The sequence below is a fragment of the Carcharhinus amblyrhynchos genome, chromosome 10 (assembly GCF_965287045.1).
Source record: "Carcharhinus amblyrhynchos chromosome 10, sCarAmb.v2.hapA, whole genome shotgun sequence".
NCBI lineage: Eukaryota > Metazoa > Chordata > Chondrichthyes > Carcharhiniformes > Carcharhinidae > Carcharhinus > Carcharhinus amblyrhynchos.
The window spans coordinates 106,425,553-106,448,418 of record NC_137333.1 but is presented as its reverse complement, the minus strand read 5'-3'; the positions used below and the strand labels follow the sequence as shown (position 1 = coordinate 106,448,418).

Genomic DNA, 22,866 nt, shown 5'->3' with positions numbered 1-22,866 from the left:
CCTTTTATAGTTATACCCCCTAGTAACAGCTACATCCACCTGAGGAAATAGTCTCTGCTTTATCCTTTATCGTTTTTAACACTCCAGTTAGATCACTTGTCATCTTCTAAGCTCATGGGAGTAGAAGCCAAGTGCACTGTGTCCTTTCAGCCAGAAACTCTTCAGGTTGATTTCTGATTGATAAACAGGAGAGTTGAGATCTTTCTTTGGGCTCAGTTGGTGCAAGGAAGAAATTAGCCAAGGGTCTTTGTCTGAATCACTTTGTAGGGAAGTGAGTGATGGGTGAAGGCTGACTTGATCTGTGGTATATCTAGTTGAGACTAAATAGACTGGGGCCATGCAATGGTTTGTTACGAGAGACTAGACCCGGGCTGGAGTCCAGTCAACAGTGTGGAATTTCCTAACATGTAGACTGGTGGAACCGAATGGTACGGATTAACCAGGAGTTAGATAAGTACAAAGGGATTTGAAGGCTATGCTGAGAGGAGGCAAGAACATAAATGCTGACCAATGCTAGTCTGCACTGTGTCACCCAGTAACATAATCCCTGTAAGAGTTGAGTAAAATAAACCCAACAAGGACACACAAATCTCATCCTTTCTGTTAAATGGCCATACAAAATTGAGAAACAGACAGTGGTCTGTGACACCTGGAGCATTGTGGTTAGACCGTCATTGTTGTAAGTGCAGACAGGCCTGCCTACCCAATCCCCTGTCAGTGGGCAGGTATGAACGTAACACCGGTGTTGCCCACATCCACCAGTTTATGTTCCTCTTGATTTGCAATGATTTTGTTTTCTTCTTTAGCTCTGGGTGCTGGGCAGACATCCTTGTTCGGCAGCACTCAGCCCAAACTGGGCACCACTCTTGGAGCAGGGACGTTTGGAGCAGGCGCCTTCAATGTAGCCAATGCCGGTGTGGGATTCGGGACACCTCAGGCTCCTGTCTGTAAGTAACCTTTTATACTAGGCGTGTGTGATCTGCGTTTAGTCAAGATTGTAAACTCAGTTCGCCTGAAACTCTTGCTGCCCCATCCAAGCCCTCACTGTCACATCCGCCCCATCCACCCATCATCGCTGTGCCTAACTAATCCGTGTTGGCTTCCAGTTAAATTTCATCCTTGCTTTCAAATTCCTCAGTGGCCGTTCCCTCCCTATCCTCATTGTCCAGCATTGCTCCTCATTGACCAGCATTGCTGGTCTTCCAGATCATTTCGTTCCCTCCCTCCAATTTTGGCATCACACATCCCTGATTTTCTCTTTCATTCAGCTACCTGGGCCCTGAGTTTCCTCCACACCCAGTGGTTCCCTACCCGTGGTTCACGAGGCTCCTGCAGGTGGTCCATCGAGGGGGGAATGCAATTGTGTACCCCATATAGACAAACACTTCTTGAAGACAAAGTTATACAAATGTCAAGTGGGAAAAAAAGTTGCCAAAGTATCCCATGCCGTTGGTGCTGTGTGACAAGGAGAGAGTCTCTGATTCCTGCTGAAGCAATTAAGAGGGCAGATAGAAAGATCTTCTACTGCAGACTTGAGAACTATGATCAGGATAATGAAGGATATCAGAATGAGCTTGGTCTTGACAAGTGCTGCAGTGCCATCGTGCCCAGATCTCATGGTGTTGCTTATTGCAATACACTTCACCTAGTTCTATAGAAGGGGCTACAAAGCCCTGCTCCTGTGCCCTCTCACATGGAGGTGTTTCCTCCTGTCTGCAGCACTCAGCTGGCCTTTATTGCCACTGTTAGCTGTGTCTCAGAGTCTATGGGACATGCGCAAACTGAAACCACACTACCTGATTCAAAAAGGATGACTGATGAATGGATGTGAGGTGTGCAGATCTTCACTGCAGGGCCAGACAACCAGTTGTGATCTGAGTTATGCAACTGGTGGGATCTTGCACAGCGCAGAGAATGTAAGTACACAGAGATTTGACCTGATCAAAGAAATTATTCCTGAAGTTATCAGTGCAGTCAGAGAATAGAAGCGAGAGCTGCAGAGCCTTTTGATAAAGGAACGAGTATAGTTGAAGATGCATCAGTGGCCACTAAGTCCTAAAGGCAAATCGATTTCTTATCTATTTCCTCCAGTGCACACATACAAGTAAACAATAAGTCAACACAGCTCAACTTCCTCAACATTGTTCATCACTCAGCTGATCAAAATATATATGACTGAGATGCCTAATGGAGATCACAGCAGGCCGCAGGATTGTTGGGTTAAAGTACTGTCAAATGATACTTGAAACTCGTACATCTGATATGCCAAGTGTAATTTTATAAGATGTAAATTTTAAATTCAAAAATTAAAGACATGCACAATTCTTGGGAAAATGGAGAATTCAGTGAAGACAGATGGTTTTCCAATTTTCAGTGGGTGGAAGTAAGTTCACAGATGAAGCTGATGAGGAACCATCCAACATGGACCCTCTGCTCCATTTCTTAGCGGAGCTGATTGAATGGGAAAATCATTTGAAAGGTCAAAAGAGAATGAGCTAAAAGCAGATACAGAACTGACCACAGCAGTCACCACAATTCCCAAGAACTTCAGTCAATAAATCTCACCTCCAAGAGAAGCTAAACCTTGTCTCCAGACTTGTTATTGTTCAGCATTTCTAGATGCTAATGAAAGGACCATCAGAGTTCAGCATCAATCTCTGCAGCATGACCAGCTCCACGCTCCCAATCCATCTGAAGCGATAACTACAGAATACTGAGCATCTCTCTCAGTTCAAAATGGTAACTGAGATATTCTCCAGACTTTCCAGAGCTGAGAAAAACAGCCCTGAATCCGAAACAGGGTATCTTTAAAAACAATATGGAAAGATTGAGGGAGTTTTGGTTACAGGAACTAATACTTGCGGCAACAGCAGAAAATGTTGAATTTAAAGATATGTTGCAGCCACAGGCAAAGAGCTAAAGCCAGGTTTTCACAAATACAGGTGTTGATGTATATGGACTGATATCTGAAAGTGGTTTGCATCATACATTACAGTATTAAGTAATCCACATCTTCAACCTAGCAGACTGTACGTGGGAAGGTCTGCCCTGCACATTGCTGTTGAACAGCTTTCAGGGGGTTAAAATGGTGTGTTCTTAGTCTAAAGAATCTCAAAGTGAAAGCAACATACGTTGGACAGTTGACATGCATCCAATCTAACAAGCCTGTGGCACCCAACAATACAGAGAATAGCAGAGGTGGAGCTTCTAAATAAATCACATGGTGACCGGGGCATTCACATAGCTAACATCACAAGTCACATAAATCTGAATATCCCAGTGCATATAAAGTGACAACTTGTGTAAAGAAACGGTGTTGAACAAAAGCAGGAAGAAACCGGCATTGAAACCACAAAGCCTGGATGCAAAAGAGCTAAAACTCCATTGTAAGAAAATAGTGGCTTAAAAGATGATTCAAACATTAGCTGAACCTGCAGTACACAGCATGTGGGTAGTGAATGTGAACAAAGTAGTTCAGTTGGGTAGCATGGTCGGCGCAGGCTTGGAGAGCCAAAAGGCCTGTTCCTGAGCTGTAATTTTCCTCGTTCTTTACTTGAAACAAACTGGAAAGCTATAACGACAAAGGTGTTCCATTCCTCAGAAATAGGCAATGCAGACATTAAAAAGGGCCGCTCAGTTATTTTTCCTGGTGAACCCAAAGGCACATTAGGTCCTGATGAGGCTAATGCAGCCACATGGAGGCATTAACTGCAAAGACCTGCTAATCTTATGGCCGTTTCGGAGGAAGCAATTAAAACAGTTAATTTTATCAAGGGCCATCCGCTTGGCAAATTGACAAATATTTGCAGTTCCATGCCACAAGGTGGACAGTGATCACCATCCACTATCTCTGCACACATCTGTTAACTCCCTGAAGAAAGGTATTCGCACATCTATTCAAGTTGCATGATGAAGTTGAGTTTTTTAACTTGCCTCTCAAGTTTGAACTCTGATTTTCAATGACTTGTCAAATTGGGCTTCAGAGAAAATCAGTGACATTTTTCATAAAACAGGACAAAGTAGAAGTGATGGTCAATAAAATAAAGATGTGGCCAAACAGCTTGAGCAGTCACATTACAACACCTGTAAATCTTCTGGCTGCAGCAAAAAATGCAGCTTTCAAAAAGTGTGAAATGTGACATCAGAGAGCACCTGCAACATTTGGAAAAACAGCTCCTCAAGTACCTCCCTGTCCCCAACACACAGCTTCATCTGTGACCCCTCTGCAAACCTTGATGGTGATATCTTTGTAAGCCTTACCTTGACAGAGCAAGACCACCTTGTGGAACTGTCCTGTGACAGTGCTTAAAGTTAGATTTAATCTCAGAACGACCTGACTAATCTTTGGCTTAAAGTTGCCTCGGTACGTCCAGAACTGTCCCAACAAGGCAGTAAAGTTTAATGCCTTTTCCTACAGCCTACCTTTGCAAAACTGGATTTGCAGGGCTTGTTGCCTTGAAGAGCAAATATTGGGAAAATTTTGACGTTGAACCAGATCTCTGATTTGAGTCTGTCATCCCTAGAACTGACATCCAGCATTTGATGTCTTTAAACAACATTAGCCTTCTCGTAGCATTTCCACCGGAAGGCTTACTGCAGGTAAATGTGCTGTGATCAGTGCAATATATTTGAGTGTGTGCATCATAAGCTATTAAAAATAGCTATATTTTTAATACCCGTTGATACACAAGTTTGACTCCTAACACGGAGAGGCAATGTAAAAACTAAATGTTTAGAACAGCTTGTGTATATTGTGGTTCACTAAAGCTTTTGATGACAATCTAGTAATTGCACAAAGGAAAAGGTTGGGAATCACTGCTTTTAGACACTCAATTGCTATCACTGAATCCTCCTGTCAACATCCGAGAGTTACCATTGACCAGAAACTGAACTGGACCAACCTGTGAATACTGTGGCTACAAGAGCAGATCAAAGGCTGGGAATTTTAAGAAAGTAACTCTTCTCCTGACTCCCAGAGGCTGTCGGCCATCTACACAGCACAGGTCAGGAGTGTCGTGTATTGCCCTCCACTTGCCTGGATAAGTACAACTCCAACAAATCTCAAGCTCAACACCATCCAGGACAAAGCAACCCACTTGATTGGCATTCCTTCCACAACCTTCCTTCAATATTCATCCCCTCCACCACCAATACTCAGTGGCACCAGTGTGTATCACCTACAAAATGCACTGTAACAATGCAGGAAGGCTGCTTTGAAAGCACCTTCCAAACCCACAACCATTGCGATCTAGAAGATCAAAGGCAGCAGATATAGGGAAATAGTGCCACCTGCAAGTTCACCTCAAAGCATCTCACCATCCTGACTTGGGAATATATTGCTGTTCCTTCACGGTCACTGGGTCAAAATCCTGGAACTCCCTCCATAACAGCACTGTGGGTGTACCTACACCACATGGACTGCAGTGGTGCAAGAAGGCAGCTCACCACTACCTTCTCAAGGGTAGTTAGGGATGAGCAATAAATACTGGCTTAGCCAATGGACCCATATGCCATAAACAGTTGGAATAAATCTGCACATCTACCTCTGGCCAGTGGCCAGTTTTATTTAATAGTCGGCTGTGGTATATATTTTACTCCATTAAAGACACTAAATTTCAGTAATTGGTGAAAATGGAGACATGTTGCTTAAGTTTTTTTGTCTTGCACCCATCAGGACAAATGCAAAAATATCAAATTTCAAACAATTAGCGGTTTGTTACAGGAGAAAACATTGCTGATTGGCAAGTAGACCGGCTGAGATATTGCCACAGTGAAAATAGCAGGGGACTCTCAGTTCCCCAGATTCCTGGGGAATTCTAAGAAGGTGCAAGACTTAAATATGTTCCTTTTCCTTTTGCAGAGAATAGGTCCCTTTTGTGTAAATGTGCACTAGTCAGTGTAGATGAGACTAGTGACGAGCTCGACTGATTATCATAGTTGGTTGTCAGTGCACTCAGGATTGTTCAACACATGCTGGCCAATCACGGAATTGCATTTCACAGTGAACATTTTTGTTTTGGCTTTGCAAACAGAGGCTGGTTGTATGCAGTCACGACTGTTTATTACAGACCAAAGTGAACGAACAAAGAACCAAGCAATTATTTGGAGGATGGGCACACCCACCTATGAATGAAGTAAAAAATTGTAATGTATATTCGTTCTGTGCTAGTTTTATCTTGCATTTTTCCCCTTCTGTTATAGGCCTGACTGACCCAAATGCCTCTGCCACACAGCAGGCTGTGTTACAGCAGCAGCTCAATGCCTTGGCCTACACCCCTTTTGGAGACTCTCCACTCTTCAGAAATCCCATGGTTGATCCAAAGAAGAAAGAGGAGGTAAGCTGCCAGTGTGCCGTTCTTTGGGTACAAGCCTATGATACAGGACTCAATCCTTGCCTGGCTGAATTCACAGCTGTTTCATCATGAGGGTGGGCGAGTTCCTAGTTGTATAATATGATTTTACTGCAGCAACAATATGTGCTATGGATTTTAGCCCCGTAACATTTTAAAAATACTTTTGTGGAAGATTTTCCCCACTTTTACAAACAATGCATCTTACCCTCAAGGATTGATACAGTGCAGCATAATCATTTTTCCACATATACATACAGAAAAGACCAACAAATATAATTATGATTGGAATATCAGTTAAAATTAATTATTGTTATAATCGGCACTTCTGTATGGATAATGAAAGGATATTTCAGAGTGAGGGAATAACAGGATAAACCGTGAGCATGTGACACAATGGTACACCCTCCTCACCCACAGATGACGAGCTACACAGCATAAGAGAGCCTCTGGAGTCAAATACAACTAGTCAGAGCCTGAAATAGCGTTCCAAAACCTCTGAACAGTGAAAGGATATCCCAGGGATGGGAATATCAGATACAACTCCAAACCCAAGACATAGTGTGACAGTATACACTCTCACACACCAAATAACAACAAGAGTAGAGCTGCACAGCCTTTGAATGCAGCCCAGGTATCTAAACTCATCCCTGGAGCCCGAGATAACAAGTTACCTTTCATTAGGGAGACTAAACATAGAATATAATCTCCACACCTTCTAAAGTATGGATTTTCAAAGTCACTGCTGTTCTTGCCTTTACAGCCAAAGAAAGAAATATTGAGACAGGTAAAAGAACCGCCAATAAGCTAAGGATTCTCACACCATGCTGGAGTTCACTACAAACCAGCCACACTAGTGATGCTGCTCAGCCCGTCAGCCAGAAAGTTTAACCCATCTTCCACCAGCTGGAAGAAGAATTGTCGAGACAACCACTAGTTATCTCGGGCATATACAACACCCTACTTATAGCTAAGATATTTAAAAATATTAATGGGACCTTTCTTCAGTGTTTACCAAGGAGAGGGGCCATGTTGAGTATGAGTATGTGATACAGGCTGAAAGACTGGAGGAGGAGGTAGATGTTCTGAGGGAAGATGTATTGGCAATTTTGAAAAACCTGAGGGTTGATAAGTCCCCTGGGCCAGATGGGATATATCCGAAGATTCTTTGGGAGGCACGGGATGAGATTGCAGAGCCTTTGGCTTTAATCTTTGGGCCCTCACTGTCCACGGGGATTGTGCCAGACAACTGGAGAGTGGCGAATCTTGTTCCTCTTTTCAAGAAAGGAAATAGGAATGACCCTGTTAATTATAGTCTTACTTTGGTTGGTAAATTAATGGAAAATGTCCTAAGGGACAGGATTTATGACCATTTGGAAAGATGCAGCTTAATCCAGGATAGCATAGATTTGTGAAGGGTAAGTCTTGTCTCTCAAATTTGATTGAATTCTTTGAGGAGGTAACTAAGTGTGTAGATGAAGGTAGAGCAGTTGATGTCATATACATGGATTTTAGTAAGGCGTTTGATAAGGTTCCCCATGGTAGGCTCATGAAGAAAGTAAGGAGGTGTGGAATCAAGGGAAATTTGGCTAATTGGATAAGTAACTGGTCCTCTCATAGAGGGTGATGGTGAATGGAAAATTTTCAGACTGGGGACCAGTTACTAGTGGTGTACCACAGAGATCAGTGCTGGGTCCTCCTGCTTTTTGTGATTTTTATCAATGACTTGGGGGCTGAAGGGTGGGTCAGTAAATTTGCTGATGACATTAAGATTGGTGAAGTAGTGGATGAGGTGGCGGCTCTTGCAGGCTGCAAAGAGACATTGACAGAGTGCAGAGCTGGGCTGAAAAGTGGCAGATGGAGTTTAACCCTGATAAGTGTGAGGTGATTCATTTCGGTGGGACAAATTTGAATGTGGATTACAGGGTCAATGGCAGGGTTCTGAGGAATGTGGAGGAACAGAGATCTTGGGGTTGCCGCTCAAATGGATAGAGCCGTGAAGAAGGCTTATAGTGTGGCGTTTATTAACAGGGGTTTGAGTTTAAGAGCCATGGGGTTATGCTGCAATTGTACAGGACCTAGGTGAGACCACATTTGTGAGCAGTTCTGGACACCTCACTATAAGAAGGATGTGGAAGCATTGGAGAGAGTGCACAGGAGATTTACCAGGATGCTGCCTGGTTTGGAGGGTAGGTTTTATGAGGAAAGGTTGAGGGAGCTAGGCTTTTCTCTTTGGAGCAGAGGAGGATTTGAGGCAACTTAGGCCTTTATAAGGGGATAGATAGTGTGGACGTTCAGAGACTATTTCCTCGGGTGGATGTAGCTGTTAATAGGGGGCAGAACTGTAAGGTTCATGGTGGGAGATATAGGAGGGATGTCCAAGGTAGATTCTTTACTCAGAGTGGTTGGGGTGTGGTATGCACTGCCTGCTGTGATAGTGGAGTCGGACACTTTAGGAACTTTCAAGTGGTTATTGGATAGGCACATGAAGCACTCCAGAATGATAGCAAGTGGGATAGCTTGATCTTGAGTTCGGACAAAACTTGGCACAACATCGAGGGCCAAAGGGCCTGCACTGTGCTGTACTGTTCTGTGTTCTGTAGGCATTGCTGGCTGGTCAGCATTTATTGCCCATCCCTAATTGCCCGAGGGCAGCTGAGAGTCAACTGCATTGCTGTGGCTCTGGAGTCACACGTAGGCCAGACCAGACGTAGTAGCACAGTTTCGTTAAGGGGAAGTCGTGTCTGACGAATTTATTGGAGTTCTATGAGGATGTGTCTAGGGTGGTGGATAGAGGAGAGCTGGTGGATGTGGTGTTTCTTGATTTTCAGAAGGCGTTTGATAAGGTGCCACATAAGAGGTTATTACAGAAGGTCAGGGGGCATGGAGTTGGGGGTAGGGTGTTAGCGTGGATAGGGGATTGGCTGTCAAATAGGAGGCAGAGAGTGGGGGTCAGTGGGTGCTATTCGGATTGGCGGTTGGTGACTAGTGGAGTGCCCCAGGGGTCGGTGCTGGGGCCTCAGCTATTTACCATTTATATAGATGATCTGGAGGAGGGAACCGAGTGTATGGTGTCAAAATTTGCCTTTGACACCAAGATTGGTGGAACGGCAAATTGCGCGGAGGGTGCAGAGAGTCTGCAGAACGATCTAGATAGGCTGGGCGAATGGGCCAGGAACTGGCAAATGGAATTTAATGTTGGCAAGTGTGAAGTTGTCCACTTTGATAGGAATAATGGTAGGAAGGACTATTACTTACATGGCGAAAACTGCAGCATGCGACGGTGCAGAGGGACCTCAGGGTCCTTGTGCATGAGTCGCAAAATCCCAGCCTGCAGGTGCAGCAGGTGGTCAGGAAGGCTAATGGGATGCTGGCCTTCATAGCGAGGGGGATTGAATATAAAAGTAGGGAGGTCTTGCTGCGGCTGTATAGGGCACTGGTGAGGCCGCAGCTGGAGTAGTGTGTGCAGTTTTGGTCGCCGCACTTACGCAAGGATATTTTGGCCTTGGAGGGAGTGCAGAGGAGGTTCACTAGGCTGATTCCGGAGTTGAGGGGGTTGAACTATGAGGAGAGGCTGAATAAACTAGGTTTGTACTCGTTAGAGTTTAGAAGGATGAGGGGAGATCTCATGAGACGTACAAGATGATGAATGGGATGGATAGGATAGAGGTGGAGAGGCTCTTTCCGCTCAGAAAGGACAGTAGGACTAGAGAGCACAGTTTCAAGATAAAGGGGGTGCAGTTTAGAACAGAGTTGAGGAGGAACTTCTTCACTCAAAGGGTGGTGAATCTCTGGAATTCTCTGCCCGTTGAAGTGGTGGAGGCTGCTTCGCTAAATATTTTTAAGACGCGGGTTGATAGGTTTTTAATAGGCAAGGGGATTAAGGGTTATGGGGAGAGGGCAGGAAGGTGGAACTGAGCCACGACAGATCAGCCATGATCTTATTGAATGGCGGGGCAGGCTCGAGGGGCTAGATGGCCTACTCCTGCTCCTATTTCTTATGTTCTTATGACCAGGTAAAGATGGCAGATATCCTTTCCTAAAGGACATTATTGAACCTGATGTGTTTTTCCCACAGTGGTTTCATGGTCATCAGTAGATTCTTAATTCCAGATTTTTTTTTATTGAATTCAAATTCTATGACCTGCCGTGATGGATTCTGAATCTGTGTCGCCTGAACATTAGCTGAGTTTCTGGATGATACCACTAGGCCATTGCCTGTCTATGAGGGAAACCCATTGGGATCAATTGTATTGAAGTGAAGGCTGTATCACCTCCTCATTGATCTAGATAACAGAAGGACGCCTCGGAGAGGAACACTAGGATAAGAGCATAGAACCAACAAGGTTTGACATTATACACTCATGTTGGATATTAGGAACAGAACCACATAACCGCATAAGCAAAACTCTTCAAATAATACAGAGCCCCAATATTTACCCCCCACCCCCAAAGCAATGGACAACAACCTATTCCCTCCGCTGATATGTTCTCCTTGGCCTGGAAACAGGACATCAAAGTAGCAACTGTCCAAACCTACATAGCCACGGTAAACATAGAAGCATAACACAGTTAAAAAGAAGGGCCAGTGGCCCATGAGTATGCACCCCACCCCTGGGCTTCAAACAGAACAAAACAGGAGAAGAAGGAGTCACCCAAACATCCACAGTCAGGATATCTCTGGGGAAGACAAGAACCTTCCAACAGAATAATGTGCTTGCCATACATTCCAGGAGCCAAAATACTAAGTAGCCACTTTCACAACCTGTGCAGCCAAGAGAAATATAGGAGACCAGCCTAGGAAAGGCTCGACAGCCCAGGATTCCCAGCCATGCTTGGACGTGCACCAGTAAAATATTTTCCCCAACTCCAGCTATGCCACAAATGCCAACGGCAATAAAAGTCAATCTTTTCCAGGATACATGAACTGTCTTTACCATCACAGAAGACAAAGGATTCTTACGGTCCAAAATAACAAAAGAAAAATGCAACACCATTGGTCCTAAAGGAGATTTTCCTCATCCACTAATGACTTAAAAAGCCATACCCACCACCATGCTGAGGTGCTATTTATGTTATCCATAATTAAAGGATACTATATAATGTAATCCTCCATTATAAATATCAGGCTTACAATGAAAAAAAATTGCATAAACCTCCTGCCATATAATCATCCCAGCATATTCCCCAGTAAACTAATAGAGACCAATTACCAGTCCACAAGCAAACATCTCTTACAAGCACTAGAACCAGGGCCAGAAACAGGGTGGATAGACCCCCTTACCCACCCTGCTCCCTGATGACACACAGACCAAGATTGAATCTAAACAGTAACACATCTTAAACTAAGGTTTCCCTTGTTCCACCACCAGAGCATACTTGGACATCCCTAGCTTTCAAAAAATAACAGATAAGAGACAACATCACAATCAGGATTATAATCACTAGGGGCGTAACTCAGGACTCGCATCCATACCTTTCTGACTGAAATGGGGAAGTGGTAACAACTGAGACCAACCTGGCTGAGCAACACATCAGAAATGATGTATCTAGTGTTTCAATTGATACAAGATTTCACAGCTCCTTCCTCTGCTGGGACAGAATCCAGAACTGGGTGCATCATAACTTTAGAATGAAGCCATTCAGAATCAATCTACAGAGCATTTTTTACACAAGGATAGTATAAATCTCAGAATCTGTCTCTGGGAGGCAACAGCATGCATTTTATATCGCAGCTTTAATAATCTAAAACTTCAAGGGTGTTTTCAGGAGAGCTTATAAAACAAAGTTTGACACTGAGCGTCATCATATATTAGGGAAGCTTGGTCAAAGATTTAGGGTAGGAATTTTGAGCTGTTGAACCTCAGCAACTGAAGGCATGGTTTGTTGCAAGGATTACAATTAGAAATACAGTGCCAGGAGTGCAGAGATCTGAGAATTAGAAAGGTGAAAGAGGTTAGAAATATTGAGAAGGGATAAGGCTATGGATAGATTTGAAAATGAGGATAAGAACTTTAAAATTACAGCATTGCATAACTGGAAGTAGTGGAGTCTGGATTTGGAATTAAGGTGGCAGATGAAGTTGCCATGCAGATCAGGTGTGGGCAAATTTGAGACTGCCCTTTCTATGCTTTGAATTAAATTTATTTCTTTCTGGCAGCGATTGAAACCCACAAATCCAGCAGCCCAGAAAGCACTGACGACCCCCACTCACTACAAGTTGACTCCACGTCCTGCCACCAGAGTGCGTCCAAAAGCCCTGCAAGCCACTGGATCCTCCAAATCCCAGCTCTTTGATGGATTGGACGATGACGAACCTACATCCCTATCCAACGGCACTTTCCTGCCCAGGTAAAAACCTTTAATCCTGGAGGTGTCTCCAGCCTGTCTCGGTACCTCTGTCATGGAATGCTGAGGTCTCAATCTCTGATCTGTATCCAGAGTCTAAACAGCTAATGTTGGATAAGTAGTTGATTATTGTTGCCCATTCCTATTTGTCCTTAGGAGCAGTTGAGAGTCAGCCACACTGCTGTTGGTCTGAGGTCACATGTAGGCCAGACCTTAAAGGATATTAGTGAACCTGATGGGTTTTTATGACAATTAGTGCTTTTAGAGTATTGGCCTGAGCCTCTGGATTGCTATTCCATTGACATTAGGTTGCCATTGCCACCTTTAGTAGGCTGTGTTTGGTAAATTTTTTTAAGTTAATAATCAATTATACAATAAGTGCAACAGAATCATTGTTGGATGTCTGTGTATTGGTGGTGTCTCAAAAGATGTTTCCAACACATTTGAACATTTGGTGATGTGGTAACAATGCATATTTAAGGCTTAGTTGGGAGGTGTGGGTTTAAGGTTACCCTGTGAAGGGTAACAGGTGCTGAGTGTGGAAGTATTTGACTGTAGGAATATGATTCCTAATTTGATGGCACAAAAAAGGAAAATGAAAGCAAAATATTACAGATGCTGCAAACTCTGAAATAAAAGCAGCAGCTCTGGAGAGAATCAGAGTTTAACGCTTTAGTTCATAAGAGCGTAAGAAATAGGAGCAGGAGAAGGCCATCTAGTCCTTCGAGCCTGCCCCGCCATTCAATAAGATCATAGCTGATCTGTCATGGCTCAGTTGCACATTCCCGCCCTCTCCCCATAACCCTTAATCCCCTCGCTTATCAAAAACCCATCAACCCGTGTCTTAAAAATATTTAGAGAGGCAGCCTCCACCACCTCAACGGGCAGAGAATTTCAGAGATTCACCACCCTTTGAGTGAAGAAGTTCCTCCTCAACTCCGTTCTAAACCACACCCCCCCCCCCCCCCTTTTATCTTGAGGCTGTGCCCCCTAGTCCTACTGTCCTTTCTGAGCGGGAAGAGTCTCTCCACCTCTATCCTATCCATCCCATTCAACATCTTATATGTCTCAATGAAATCTCCCCTCATTCTTCTAAACTCTAACAAGTACAAGCCTAGTTTATTCAGCCTCTCCTCATAGCTCAACCCCCTCAACTCCGGCATCAGCCTAGTAAACCTCCTCTGCACTCCCTCCAAGGCCAAAATATCCTTGCGTAAGTACGGCGACCAAAAATGCACACAGTACTCCAGCTGCGGCCTCACCAATGCCCTATACAGCCGCAGCAAGACCTCCCTACTTTTGTAGTCAGTCCCCCTCGCTATGAAGGCCAGCATCCCATTAGCCTTCCTGACCACCTGCTGCACCTGCAGGCTGGGTTTTTGCGACTCATGCACAAGGACCCCGAGGTCCCTCTGCACCGTCGCCTGCTGCAGTTTTTCGCCACGTAAGTAATAGTCCTTCCTACCATTATTCCTACCAAAGTGGACCACCTCGCACTTGCCAACATTAAATTCCATTTGCCATTTCCTGGCCCATTCGCCCAGCCTATCTAGATCCTTCTGCAGACTCTCCACACCCTCCGCGCAATTTGCCGTTCCACCAATCTTGGTGTCAAAGGCAAACTTCGACACCATACACCCGGTTCCCTCCTCCAGATCATCTATATAAATGGTAAATAGCTGAGGCCCCAGCACCGACCCCTGGGGCACTCCACTAGTCACCAACCGCCAATCCGAATAGCACCCATTAACCCCCACTCGCTGCCTCCTATTTGACAACCGGTCGATAGCCTCTTGCTTATTTCCAACCTTTTCTGTGCTTTCAAAAATCAGGCAGGTCAGCAGAGCGCTAGCAGATGCTGTTTATTGTGCATAAGCATTCAGGTGATAAGCCAGCAATGTGTATGGACTCGATGGGAAGATAAAGGATATACATGGTTTATCTAAAGAAATGTGTGAAGTCAAAAGAAAAGTAATGTTTTAGATTTTAGAAAGCCATGAATGTGAGAAAAGGATAATAAATGAATCTGAAGAAAAAGGACTGTTTGCATCTAAAGGCTGGCAAGTTCTTTAGTCCTGATGGACTTGATCCGAGTGTCTTAAAAGACGTGGCTAATGAAAGAATAGTTTTCATTGTCCAAAATTCCTGAGATTCTGGAAGTGGCCCATCAGACTGGAAAATAATGAATGTGACTCCCGTATCTCAAAGCAGGAAGGCAGAAAGTTATCCTAACATCTGATGTAGATAAAATGCTGCAATCTATTATTAAGGTAACAGGATATTTGGAAGATTTCAGTACAGTTAGAATGATTGTGACTTTATGAAAGGGAAATTGTGTATAACTCATGGAGCTCTAAAAATAACAAGCAACGGAGATAAGGGGGAACCTGTAGATGTGTACTTGTATTTCCAGAAGGCATTTGACAAGATGCTAAATTAAAGGTCACCGCACAACCATGTTTGTGGGGGAGGGGGTTTAACATATAAGCATGGATAGAGGACTAGTTAACTAATAGGGTACGGAGTCTGCATAAATGAGTCATTTTTAGGATATGTGGTTGCTAAATTTGTTGATCACAAAGATACCTTGTGAAGAGGACATAAATAGTCCGCACGTGGATATGGAAAGGCTCAGTGAGTGGACAAAAATTTGACAGATGGAGTATAATGCAGAAAAATGTGAATTTGTCCATTTTGGCAAGAAAATAGAAGAATAGCAAGTTATTTAAATGAAGAAATATTGCAGAATTCTGAGGTACAGAGAGAATTGGGTGTCTTGTACGTGAATCAAACAGTATACAGGTACAGCAAGTGATTCGGAAGGCAAATGGAATGTTGTTTATTGCAAGAAGAGTGCAGGAGGGTGTGCCGGGAGTAGCACTGAGCATACCTAAAAATAAGGTGTCAACCTACCAAACAGTTTTACTTGCATGCCAAACAGCAAGTGATAGAGTAAGCAATCCCATAACCAACAGATCAGATCCAAGCTGCAGTCCTGCCACATCCAGTTGTGAATGCTGGTGGACAACTAACAATTCAGTAGAGGAGGAGGCTCCACAAATATCCCCATCCTCGTTGATGGAGGAGCCCAACACATCAAAAAGATAAGGCTGAAGCATTCGCAGCAATCTTCAGCCAGAAGTGCCGAGTGGGTGATCCATCTTGGCCTCCTCCAGTGATCCCCAATTTCACAGGTGCCGGTCTCCAGCCAAAGAAACCACTGAAGGCACTACCTACTGCAAAGGCAGTGGGCCCTGACAACATTCCAGCAATAGCACTGAAGACCTGTGCTCCAGAACCCCTAGCCATGCTCTTCCAGTACAGCTACAACTTACCTGTATTCTTCCAGGCAGCCTACTTTCTCTGTCCTTCTCCATGGTAATGCTAAATCTAACTCAGTTGTGATCATTATCCCCCATATGGTTGCCAACTATCACTCCTGCCACTTGTCCTTCTTTGTTCCCCACAAAGTGTAGAATTGCATTTTCTCTCATTGGGTTTGTCATTTAATTGGTTGGCAAAAAATTCCTGGACACACTACAGGAATTTTTCTCCCTCAGTGCCCCTTGTATTGTTTGAATCCCACTTGATATTGGGATAGTTAATAGTCTCCTCTTAGTATTACCTTCTTGTTCTTCACAGGCAGATTTTTGCCTAGATATTTGTTCTTCTATCTCTCTCCGACTACTTGGGGGTCAGTAGTATGACTGCCCCTTTTTTGGTTTCTAAGTTCAACCCATAAAGCCTTGCTTGTTGACATTCAGTATGTCATCCTTTCTCTTTTGCTTCTTTAACTATTAGTGCTATGACCCTCCTTTTTTAACTCCCACTCTATTGTGTCTGAAGACTCTATAACCATGGGTACTGAACTGCAAATTTTGCCCCTTTAGCCAGGTTTCCACAATGACATCCTGCTGCCACGTGTCTACCTGCACCATTAACTCATCTGTCTTGTTTGTAATACTCTTTGCGTTGAAGTATAAACAGTTTAACCTGATCAGTTGCCCTTAGATAAAATCAGAGAATCCCTACAGTGCAGAAAGAGGCCTGTCAGCCCATCGAGCTTGCAGTAGCAACAATCCCACCCAGATCACATCCCCACAACCTCATGTATTTACCCTGCAAATCCCCATAACATCAATGGTGAATTTAGCACAATCAACCTAATCTGCACATCATTAGACTAGGAGAAAATCGGAGCACCTGGAGGAAACCTGTGCAGATGCCAAAATTGAACCCAGACCCCTGACACTGTGGCAGCTGTGGCCCCCTGAGAACAAAGAAAATTACAGCATAGGAACAGGCCCTTCAGCCCTCCAAGTCTGCACTGACCATGCTACCTGACTTAATTAAAACCCCCTACCCTTATCCCTCTATTCCCATCCTATTCATGTATTTGTCAAGATGCCCCTTAAAAGTCACTACTGTATCTCTTCCTCTACCGTTCCAGGCACCCACTTCTCTCTGTGTAAAAAAAAAATATGCCTCGCATATCTTGTTCGTCACACCTTTAACTTGTGCCCTCTAGCAATTGACTCTTCCACTCTGGGGAAAAAGCTTCTGACTATCCACTCTGTCCATGCCCCTCATAATCTTGTAGACTTCTATCAGGTCACCCTTCAACCCCCATCATTCCAGTGAGAACAAACCAAGTTTCTCCAACCTCTCCTCATAGCTAATGCCCTCCATACTAGGCAACATTCTGGTAAATGTTTTCTGTACCCTCTCCAAAGCCTCCACATCCTTCACGTATTGTGGTGACCAGAATTGGACACTATATTCTAAGTGCAGCCTAACTAAGGTTCTATAAGCTGCAACATAGCTTGCCAATTTTTAAATTCAGTGCCCTGCCAATGAAGGCAAGCATGCCGTATGCCTTCTTGACTACCTTCTCCACCTGCATTGCCACTTTTAATGATGTATGTACTGTACACCCAGATCCTTTTGCCTGTCAATACTCTTGAGGGTCCTGCCATTTACTGTATATTTCCTACCTGTATTAGACCTTCCAAAATGCATTACCTCACATTTGTCCAGATTAAACTCCATCTGCCGCCTCTTTGTCCAAGTCTCCAACCAATCTATATCTTGCTGTATCCCTATCACTCCACTAATTTCCTCTGTTGACAGGGATTCACTTAATGCTAGGGGCGTGAATGGGGCAGAATTTGTAAGGAGCATCCAGGAGGGCTTAACATAAGAACATAAGAAATAGGAGCAGGAGTAGGCCATCTAGCCCTTCGAGCCTGCTCCGCCATTCAATAAGATCATGGCTGATCTGTCGCTGCTCAGTTCCACCTTCCCGCTTTCTCTCCATAACCCTTAATCCCCTCTCTTATCAAAAACCCATCAACCCGCGTCTTAAAAATATTTAGCGAGGCAGCCTCCACCACTTCAACGGGCAGAGAATTCCAGAGATTCACCACCCTTTGAGTGAAGAAGTTCCTCCTCAACTCCGTTCTAAACCGCCCCCCTTTTATCTTGAGGCTGTGCCCCCTAGTCCTACTGTCTTTTTTGAGCGGGAAGAGTCTCTCCACCTCTATCCTATCCATCCCATTCATCATCTTATACGTCTCAATGAGATCTCCCCTCATTCTTCTAAACTCTAACGAGTACAAGCCCAGTTTATTCAGCCTCTCCTCATAGCTCAACCCCCTCAACTCCGGTATCAGCCTAGTAAACCTCCTCTGCACTCCCTCCAAGGCCAAAATATCTTTGCGCAGGTGTGGCGCCCAAAACTGCACACAGTACTCCAGCTGCGGCCTCACCAGTGCCCTATACAGCTGCAGCAAGACCTCCCTACTTTTATATTCAGTCCCCCTCGCTATGAAGGCCAGCATCCCATTCGCCTTCCTGACCACCTGCTGCACCTGCAAGCTGGGTTTTTGCGACTCATGCACAAGGACCCCGAGGTCCCTCTGCACCGTCGCCTGCTGCAGTTTTTCACCCCGTAAGTAATAGTCCTTCCTACCATTCTTCCTACCAAAGTGGACCACCTCACACTTGCCAACATTAAATTCCATTTGCCATTTCCTGGCCCATTCGCCCAGCCTATCTAGATCCTTCTGCAGACTCTCCACACCCTCCGCACAATTTGCCGTTCCCCCAATCTTGGTGTCAAAGGCAAATTTCGACACCCTACACTCGGTTCCCTCCTCCAGATCATCTATATAAATGGTAAAAAGCTGAGGCCCCAGCACTGACCCCTGGGGCACTCCACTAGTCACCATCCACCAATCCGAATAGCACCCGTTGACCCCCACTCTCTGCCTCCTATTTGACAACCAATCCTCTATCCACGCTAACACCCTACCCCCAACTCCATGTCCCTCGACCTTCTGCAGTAACCTCTTGTGAGGTACTTTGTCAAACGCCTTCTGAAAATCTAGAAAGACCACATCCACTGGCTGTCCTCTATCCACCGCCCTAGACACATCCTCATAGAACTCCAGTAAATTTGCTTCCGGAAACAGTTTGTAGATAGTCCAACTGGGGAAGGGGCTGTACTGGACCAGGTATTGGGGAATAAGCCAGGCCAGCTGGACAATGTTTCAGTAAAGGAGCAGTTTGGAAACAGTGACCACAATTCAGTAAGCTTTAAGGTACTGATGGATAAAGATAAGTGTAGTCCTCAGGTGAAGATGCTAAATTGGGGGAAGGCAATATTAGGCAGGAAGAGAAGAATGTAGATTGGGGGCAGATGTTTGAGGGCAAATCAACATCTGGCATGTGAGAGTCTTTCAAGTGTAAGTTGATAGGGACTCAGGACCGTTACATTCCTGTAAGGATGAAGGATAAGTATGGCAAGTTTTGGGAACCTTGGATAACGAGAGGTATTGTGAGCTTAGTCAGAGAAAAGGGAAGCATTTGTCAAAGCTAGGAGGCTGGGAACACATGAAGCAAATGTGGAATACAAGGAAAATAAAACTTGAGCAAGGAGTATGAAGAGCTAAAAAGGGTCATGAAAAAGCATTGGCTGGCAGGATTAAGGAAAATCTCCAGGCTTTTTACACATATATAAAGAGCAAGAGCGTTGCCAGCAAAAGGGTTGGCCCACTCAAGGACAAGGGGGGGAATCTATACATGGAGCCAGAGGAAATGGGTGAGATATTAAATGAGAACTTTGCGTCAGTATTCACCAAAGGAAAGGACTTGGTGGATGATGAGTCTGGGAAAAGTTGTGTCGATAATTTGAGTCATGTCGAGATCAAAAAGGTGATGGTATTGGGGTTGTTGAGAAACATTAAGGTAAACAAGTATCCAGGGCCTGATGGGATAAACCCCAGAATACTGAGAGAAGCAAACATCTGCCCCAATTTAAATTCTTCAGTTCTGGTCTAACATTATTGTAATTCGCCTTCCCTCAAATTTAGCACCTTAACTTGAGGACTAAACTTACCTTTATCCATCAGTACCTTAAAGCTTACTGAATTGTGGTCACTATTCCTGAACTGCTCCCCTACCGAAACATTGACCACCTGGCCGGTCTCATTCCCCCATACCAGGTCCAGTATGGCCCCTTCCCTAGTTGGTCTATCCACATACTATTTCAGGAAGCCCTCCTGGGTGCTCCTTACAAACTCTGCCCCATCCACACCCCTAGCTACAAGTGAATCCAAGTCAATATCTTGGTTAAAATCTCCCACTGCAACAACCCTGTTACTTTTATATCTTGCCAAAATCTGCTACAGATCTCTTCCTCAATCTCCCACTGGCAGTTGGCTGGCCTGTAGTAAACCCCCAACATTGTGACTACACCTTTCTTATTCCTGAGCTGTACCCATATTGCCCAGCTGTATGAGCCCTCTGAGGTGTCCTCCCGGAGTACAGCTGTGATATTCTCCTTAATCAGTAATGCAACCCCTCGCCATCCCTTTTACATCTCCCTCTATGCTGCCTGAAACATCTATATCCTGGAATGTTAACCTGCCAATCCTGTCCTTCCCTTAACCAAGTCTCTGTAATGGTAACAACATTGCAGTTCTAAGTTCATCTGCCTTACCTGTTGCACTTCTCGCATTGAAACAAATGCACCTCAGTCCACTAGACCCGCTTTGATTAGCAACCCCACCCTGCTGTTTGAGTCTTACTGGCCCTACATTCTGGCTCCCCTTCAGCTAATTCACCTTTGCTTTGATCCCACCCCTCTGCCAAACTAGTTTAAATCCTCCCATGTGACACTAATAAACCTTCCGGCCAGAATATTTATGCCTTTCCAGTTTAGATGCAACCCATCCTTCTTGTACAGGGCCTATCTGCCCCAGAAGAGACCCCAGTGGTCCAGATATCTGAAATCCTCCCTCTACACCAGCTGTTTAGCCACGTGTTGAGCTGCACTATCTTCCTATTCCTAGCCTCATTAGTGCGTGGCACAGGAGTAATCCTGAGATTACAACCCTAGAGGTTCTGTTTTTTAACTTTCTATCTAACTCCCTAAACTGCTATTGCAGGGCCTCATCACTCTTCCTACTTATGTCATTAGTACCAATATGTATCATAACCTCTGGCTAATCACCCTCTCCGTTCAGAATGCTTTCTGTCCGTTCAGAGACATTCTGGACCCTGGTACCAGGGAGTTAACATACCATCCTGGAGTTTCTTTCACGTCCACAGAAGTGCCTGTCTGCACCCCTAACTATAGGCGTCTCCTATAACAATTGCTCTCGTCCTCTTTGAATAATGAAGGAGATAAAGGAGAGTATTAAATTAAAAGCTGATGCGTTTAGAGTGGCTAAAAGTAGTGGGCGAGAAGAGGATTGGGAGAGGTTTAAATATCAACAAAGAATGACGAAGAAGTTGATAAAGGAAGGATGGACTATGAATCTAGGCTAGCGCTAAATATAAAAAAGGATAGTAAGAGTTTTTATAAATATATAAAAAGGAGGAGGCTGGCTAGGGTGAATGTTGGACCCTTAGAGGATGAGAGGAGGGATTTAGTGGTGGGGGATGAGGAAATGGCTGAGGCCTTGAATAACTTTTTTGCTTCGGTCTTCACGGAGGAGGATGCGAATAGTTTGCCGGGTGTTAACGATGGAAAGATGGTAGGAGTGGAGGGCCTGAATGAGATCATTGTTACTAGAGAGGCAGTGCTCGACAGACTAGAGGGACTGATGGTGGACAAGTCCCCAGGACCGGATGGAATGCACCCAAGGGTTCTGAAGGAAATGGCAGAGGTGATAGTGGACGCCTTGGTGATTATTTTCCAAACCTCTCTGGATTCCGGAGAAGTGCCGGAAGATTGGAAAATGGCTAATGTTACGCCGCTGTTTAAAAAGGGTAGCAGGCAAAAGGCAGGGAATTATAGGCCGGTTAGTTTAACGTCTGTAGTTGGGAAAAATGCTTGAATCCGTAATCAAAGAGAAAATAGCGAGGCATATTGAGAAGAATTGTTTGATAGAGCAGACACAGCACGGATTCGTTAAGGGGAAGTCGTGTCTGACGAATTTATTGGAATTCTGAGGATGTGTCCAGTGCGGTGGATAGAGGGGAACAGGTGGATGTGGTGTTTCTTGATTTTCAGAAGGCGTTTGATAAGGTGCCACACAAAAGGTTATTACAGAAGGTCAGGGGGCATGGAGTTGGGAGTAAGGTGTTAGCGTGGATAGGGGATTGGCTGTCAAATAGGCAGAGAGTGGGTGTCAATGGGTGCTATTCGGATTGGCGGTTGGTGACTAGTGGAGTGCCCCAGGGATCGGTGCTGGGGCCTCAGCTATTTACCATTTATATAGATGATCTGGAGGAGGGAGCCGAGTGTAAGGTGTCGAAATTTGCCGATGACGCAAAGATAAGTGGAACAGCAAATTGTGCGGAGGGTGTGGAAAGTCTGCAGAGGGATCTAGATAGGCTGAGCAATTGGGCGGGGACCTGGCAGATGGAATACAATGTTAGCAAGTGTGAGGTTATCCACTTTGGTAGGAATAATAGTAGGAAGGACTACTACTTACAGGGTGAAAAGCTGCAGCATGCTACGGTGCAGAGGGACCTGGGGGTCCTTGTGCATGAGTCACGAAAACCCAGCCTACAGGTGCAGCAGGTGGTCAGGAAGGCAAATGGGATGCTGGCCTTCATAGCGAGGGGGATTAAATATAAAAGTAGGGAGGTCTTGCTGCAACTGTATAGGACACTGGTGAGGCCGCAGCTGGAGTACTGTGTGCAGTTTTGGTCGCCT

General features: G+C 44.7%; 1 protein-coding gene across 3 annotated transcripts in view; it reads left to right on the top strand.

Moving 5' to 3' along the window:
- nup98 (nucleoporin 98 and 96 precursor) overlaps window positions 1-22,866 on the top strand; it is a 107,747-nt gene that overhangs the window by 41,805 nt on the left and 43,076 nt on the right. For all 3 annotated transcript variants that reach the window (XM_080197732.1, XM_080197733.1, XM_080197731.1), the window contains 3 exons: window positions 807-947; window positions 6,202-6,335; window positions 12,511-12,701. In XM_080197732.1, the coding sequence (XP_080053858.1) occupies window positions 807-947; window positions 6,202-6,335; window positions 12,511-12,701 (466 nt within the window). The remainder of the gene's footprint in view (window positions 1-806; window positions 948-6,201; window positions 6,336-12,510; window positions 12,702-22,866) is intronic.